The 5,713-nt window shown below is 56.9% G+C and overlaps 1 protein-coding gene across 1 annotated transcript; it reads right to left on the bottom strand.

The window, feature by feature from the left end:
- Positions 1-2,883: 2,883 nt before the first annotated feature.
- Positions 2,884-5,360, bottom strand: S100A9 (S100 calcium binding protein A9). The gene is made up of 3 exons (XM_040998751.1): positions 5,273-5,360; positions 4,700-4,869; positions 2,884-3,245 (listed from the first exon to the last, which is right to left on the bottom strand). The coding sequence occupies exons 2-3, from the start codon at positions 4,853-4,855 to the stop codon at positions 2,997-2,999; spliced, it is 405 nt and encodes a 134-aa protein (XP_040854685.1). The 5' UTR covers positions 4,856-4,869; positions 5,273-5,360; the 3' UTR covers positions 2,884-2,996.
- Between the last annotated feature and the right edge of the window lie 353 nt (positions 5,361-5,713).

Here is a 5,713-nt window from a genome sequence, read left to right as displayed (position 1 = left end):
CCAAATGTTTGCAGTGCTGGGCCTGTCCAAAATCAGGAGCCAGGAGGAGCTTCTTCTGGGTCTCCCATGTGGGTACAGGAACCCAAGGACTTGAGCCATCCTCTGCTGCTTTCCTAAACACATTAACAGGGGGCTGGATCAGCAGTAGTGCAGTTGGAACTCAGACCATACCCCTATGGGATGCCAGAACCATAGGTGGAGGATTAACATACTATGCCAGGGCACCCACTCCTTAGTTCTTTAGTTATTAAGGTGCTAGAGAAATTCCTGCCCCTCTGCCCCTAGACTTGTGTTTCCTGAAAAGACTCATTCCACCTCTGCTAACTTGGCGTGGGAATCCTCACCTTGACATTGTTCTTCTTGCTCATGCTCTCTATCTCAGGAAACAAGCCTGTCCCCTCTCCTTGACCAAGCCTGGGTTCTTAGGGATGAAAAGGATGAAGGTATTGTGACTCCCTCTGCTAAGCTATGTTCTAAGACCACCCCCTAGGGCTCTAGGGAAGCCTTCCAAGCCTTCACCTGGGGTTACCCGAAATGACTAAACCTTAAAGAGACAAGGCTAAAGCAAGAACTCTTGGCATTTAGGAATGTTGTCTTGTCTGCTGTCCAGCTGTGCCCTCTGAGCAGCTCTGCCCTCTGCCAGACTTCAGGTCCTTGGAAGCTGGCCCAGGCCCAGGTGTTCAAAGCTGCTGCCACCTGCTACTCACCCTACAAGCTCTGTCCCTCCCTGGAGGACCTCCCGTTTGCTTCAGCTTCCACCCTCAGCTCCTACAGCCCCAAGCACTGTCATCCTTAACACTCCTGGAGAATTTGCTCCAGCCTGGGATTTGGAGATGTGAGAAACCACCAGCCCTCGGCTTGTGAGCTCAGAGACATCTGGTGAGATGAGCTCAGAGGCATGTGTTAGACAGGGATCACAGTTTGGTGTTGGAAGGGCAAGAGGAGAAGTACCAGAGAGTTCTTTGGGCCCATAGGAGGGAGCTCTCAAACTCCTGAGGAGGGTGGATGGTTGGGAATTCTGCATGGAACCTGCGACACTGGTTCTGGGTCTTGCTGGGTCCCCAGGGGCTCACTGGGGACATTGGCAGGTGAGGTGTGAGGCATGAAGCTGGGGAAGCCTGGCTGCGATTCTGGCACAGCATGTCAAGGAAGGGGTGGTGGCCACGCTCATGGAAAGTTAAGGGATCCCATTGACTTTCTGCTCCGAGGGGTGGGGGGGAAGCTGTGGACCAATGCCTGCAGGTGTGTGGAGATAGGCTTCTGCTTGGGGGTCTTGGGAAGAGCTTCTGAGGTAGGGGTCTTTGCCAGGAGGAAAGGACCCTCTTCTCCTGGCTGACCCACCTGTTTGGCGTGGAGGCTGGGGAGAACCATCCCAGATGGTGCTGGGGCTGTTGGAATTGGTAAATTTTCAAAACAAGTGTCTGTCTTTTGTTGGCAATGGTGTGTGTGTGTGTGTGACAGATAAAGGCAGAACTGGGTCTGTTGGACAGAGTAGACAAGGGATTCCCACCTTGACAGCCAGCAATGCTGATCCGAAGCTTCTCTGTGGATACCAGCTTTCCACTCTTTCTTCTTCCTTCCCCAGCGTCCCCTCATCTTCCTCCCGAAAGCACACAGAGCCCATGAGAAACTTCAGAACAGTTGCCATCAGTGTTGGATGAACACTCCCCGCGTCTCTACCTACTCCAGGTCCCAATCAATTCACAGGGTGGCCACTGCCCCTCCCAGAGGGCCCAGTGTAGCTGAGGAACCGACACTGGTTAGGTAGTGGTGGACATGGAGCTGGGGAACAAGGATCACCACTTCCCCGATCCCTTCACCACGAAGTGATTCCTCTTGCAAAGCCAAGAACACAATCAGGGCCTTCCGCCTGTTCTGCAGGGAGCTGCCCTTTGCGGGGGATGCAGAGGGCGACTCCTTGCCAGGTGGAGTTGCTAGGTGGGGTGGAAGGGCTGTCAGAGAAGATGAGGTGTCTGTGGCTGTGGGGTTCCCAGGAAGGCATGGCCAGGCAGAGGGAGTCCAGCCAGTGGAGCCGAGGGAGTCTGAGTGTCTTTTCTCTCGGTGCTGATGTACCGTCCCAGCCTCCAAGCCTCCACCATGCTGCACCTTTGGAGCATCAGGCTCTTCTCCAGTCCCTGCCTTTCTTTCCTCACTTATCATGGCACATCAGACACTCAGTTTGGCCTTGTTCTGCTGCCCTCAACCCTGATTCCAGAGTCTACCTTCCATTGGAAAAGGAGAGATTGTGTTTTGGGAAGGCCCACTCCTGCTGGGCATAACTTGGAAAGGCACTTGAGGGTAGGGAGAGGGAAGAGGAGGTGCAGGGAGGTCCCCAGGGATGGGGGACAGCGGGCACTAGGGTCTGCAGATCTGAGCTGCAGTGCTGCCCCTGCTGGCCTGAGCTCATATTTGCACCTAAGGTTTGGATGCCAGGTCTGCCAGGAGGGACTGGCTTAGGGATTGTGGGGAGTCACAGCTGATGCATCCTGGTCCCACTGCCCACTGCCCTCCCAGCATATCACCATCTCAAAGAGGGGAGTCGAGATCAGAAAGAGGAGAAGCTGTGTGGACAGAGATGAGTGAAAGAGGGCTTGGGTCAGGCAGGTGGGTAGCTGGTGTGTTGGGGGGAAGGGATGACCCACTTTAGCTTTCTGGGTGACAAGGGCCACTTGGACTGAGTGGAGTCCAAGAAAGGTGCTGAGTTAGGGCAGGATGGGACCACGCAGCTGGGGCTGATGTCAGAGGCGAGGACAGGGGCAGAGAGGTGAGCACCGGGGGCTCAGAGCAGATTCACTGCTGCTACCTCGCATTCCACCATGATGGGCTGCAGGGGACGAACCCAGGGCCCAATGGAGGAGATAGAAGAAGCACACGGAGCAGTGGTGACGTCAGAGACTTTATTCTAACCCCTCTGCTGCAGCCCCACAGCCAGGCAGAGGGGTGTGGCATTCCCAGCGACCCGGGTCAGAAAAGAACAGAATGAGCAGGCCGCCTGCTTAGTGGCTATGGCCATGGCCGTGACCGTGGCTGTGGCTATGCCCATGGCCATGGCCACCCCCACCAAGGCCCGGCCCATGGCTGTGGCCCTCGTGGCCAGGGGGAGCATTCTTGTGCATCTCCTCATGCGAGGCATGGACCAGCCTTGCCATCAGGATGACGAACTCTTCGAAGTTCAGCTCCTTGTCCTGGTTGGTGTCCAGATCCTCCATTATTTCGTTGATGGCTTTCTCATCCCTTGCCTCCCTCTGTTGGATCGGAGTGAGGGGGAAAAAGCTCTTAGAGTGTGGCCGGGGTTGAGGAGTGATGAGCAGGGAGTGCGTAGGTGGGAAGTGCACAGGGCTTTGTGTCAGAGCAGATGCCCGTTCCCAGACAGCTTTGAGGAACCACAGTTCTCTCTGCCTCACAGGAGACCGAGGTTCAGGTGCTGGAAATTAGGGAGCCTGGAAGTAGCCCTTAGAACCTTGCTGTGGGGGAAGACGTGGTATCTTCCAGGGGGAGGCCAAGACTGGAAAAGTGCACACAGATGAGGCCCAGAGGGGAAATGCAGGCCCAGGTCTAACTCAGAACCTGGTGCCTCTGGAGGGAGCTAACTTGTGAGTGGTGGGAGGAACCTCAGGCAGAGGCGGAGAGCAGGGTGCTTGCTCTGCTGTCTCCAAGTGGAGATGGCAGGTGAGGTGTGAGACCCATGAGGGGTGGAAGAAGGAGAGCCTGAGCCGGCTCTGGCTTGGCTGGCAGCCTGCTGGCTGTGCACCTTGGCCAGACCTACGGATTCCATGATATGGGCCCAGTTTCCCTTCCAGGCCTAATCCTGTGTTTAGGGTAGGGAGTATCTGGATGGGTGTCTCACTGAAGGAAGCCTGGCCCTGTAAACCCCTCAGCTATATTCTCTCTTGCCTGCTTGGGGTCTGCTCGCTGGAGACCCAAGTGGGGGTTGTCTGAGTTCCTGGTGCTCCAGCCGCCGTTCTCCACTTCCCAAGGTGTGGGAAGGGTCCTAACAAGAGCTGGCACCTTCCTTCCTGGGACTGTTTGCTCTGAACATGGGACTAAGAACTACATATTATCGCACTTGACTGAGGTAAGAGCTCTGTTTCCTTGGGTTCGAACCAAACACAAAGGCTGCGGATTCTCCTGGGAATGCCCTATCATTTTCAGATCAAGGGGAAGAGCTGCCATCTTGGGGAGTGCACGATCTTGGTGCCTTCCCCCAGCTGTTTTTCTTGTTCTACCATAGGTCCTTGGGATCAGCTGTCTTGCCCCCTTCCCCAGCTGAGGCTTGGGGTCCCCACAACTTCCTGCCAAGCATCAGCCTCAAGGCTTGGCAGCCTTTGGGTCTGAGCTCCAAGGTCCCCTCAAAGTGGCCCTTCTTGCCTTTTTGCTTGCCTTTCCCTGCTTCCCAAGCCCCGATAACCCACAGTGCTCCCTGGTGCTGGCATTGACTATGTGTTGTTTGTTGGCATCTGTGCTGTTTGTCCCATGTCTCCTTCCTGTTTACCAGAGCACGCACCTCTGCCCAGAGCTGGGCGTGCATACAGCTGATGCCTGGTGCAAGGTGCACTGGGGTTTCCTGGCTCTTTGGGGTGCTGTGGTCGCTGGAGCACCTCTAGCCACAGCCTCCACGGCCTTTTGCAGCAGCTGCTGAGTTGGCATCGCACATGCCCTCCCTCCCTCCCAGGCCTGAGCTGCCCGAGGCTGGCCCTACCTTGAGGAAGTTCGACAGCTCCTTCTGCACCAGCTGTTTGAGTTCCCTCTGGTTCAGGGAGTCTCGGTGGCCTACCCGTACAGAGTACTGGTGGAAGACATTGATGATGGTATCGATGCTACGTTCCAGCTGCGACATCTCCGTCTCGCAGGACATAACCTGCACTCCGCCTGGGGGATGGAGAAGCCGGGGGTGTGGTGCTCAGAGGAGAAGGCTGCAGGGCTTCCTGGATGCTTCTCCTGACCCCAGAGGATGGGGGGGGAGAGGGGAGAGCACCTGATGAGAGGAAGGCACGGGATCCATGGGGGTCGGGGGACTGGCCTCTCCCATAGCCAGCAGAAATGACTGCAGGCACAGCTGGAGAACGCTGCAAAGTGGTGCACTTGAGGGCAGAAAACCTCGGGAGAGTGTGACCCCCCAAAACTGTGCAGGAAGCTTTGAAATGGGCAAGGTCAACCAAGGAAGGCTTCCAAGAGGCAGCTTTGGAAGAAAGCAGGGCTGGGCAAGTGGGGGACAGAAGGAAAAGGAGGTGGCAGGCAGGGTCCTGCTGGAGAAGTGGGTAGCTTCACTTACCCAAGCTGAGGAACCCACAGAGATCTGGCAGGGCAGTGTGGATCCCACCTTTATACCCAGCTCCCGGCCGGGCCACTGCCTGCTCCCCAGGGCAGGATTGCTTCAGAGCTGAGCAGTGTGGAAACGCTGCCAGGAAGGCAGTCGGGGCGCGCCAGGAAATGTTCACACAGCTGACTGGGCCTGGGTCTCGTTGGGGTGGGGTGGGGGGCCTGGGTTAGCTCACTTCCCCCTCCTGCTGCCCCTGTCCCCATCGGGTGGGGGGGGAGCGCTGGGTACCGAAACCTCCCCCTAGGGACAGTCAGAGGCGCCTGCACCACCCTCACCCCAGCAGCCATCCTACCCATCCAGTGAACCGGGGGTGGAGGGGGGAGACACGGGACTGGCCCTGGCTCTGTGCTGCTGGGAGGAGGTGAGATTGGTCTTCATAGAATAGCCCTAACC

The sequence above is a fragment of the Ochotona curzoniae genome, unplaced genomic scaffold, assembly GCF_017591425.1.
Source record: "Ochotona curzoniae isolate NIBS_2020 unplaced genomic scaffold, NIBS_Ocur_1.0 scaffold_1037, whole genome shotgun sequence".
In the NCBI taxonomy this organism is placed as follows: Eukaryota; Metazoa; Chordata; class Mammalia; order Lagomorpha; family Ochotonidae; genus Ochotona; species Ochotona curzoniae.
Note: the sequence above shows the minus strand (reverse complement) of the source record. Positions and strands in the feature narration are given on the sequence as shown.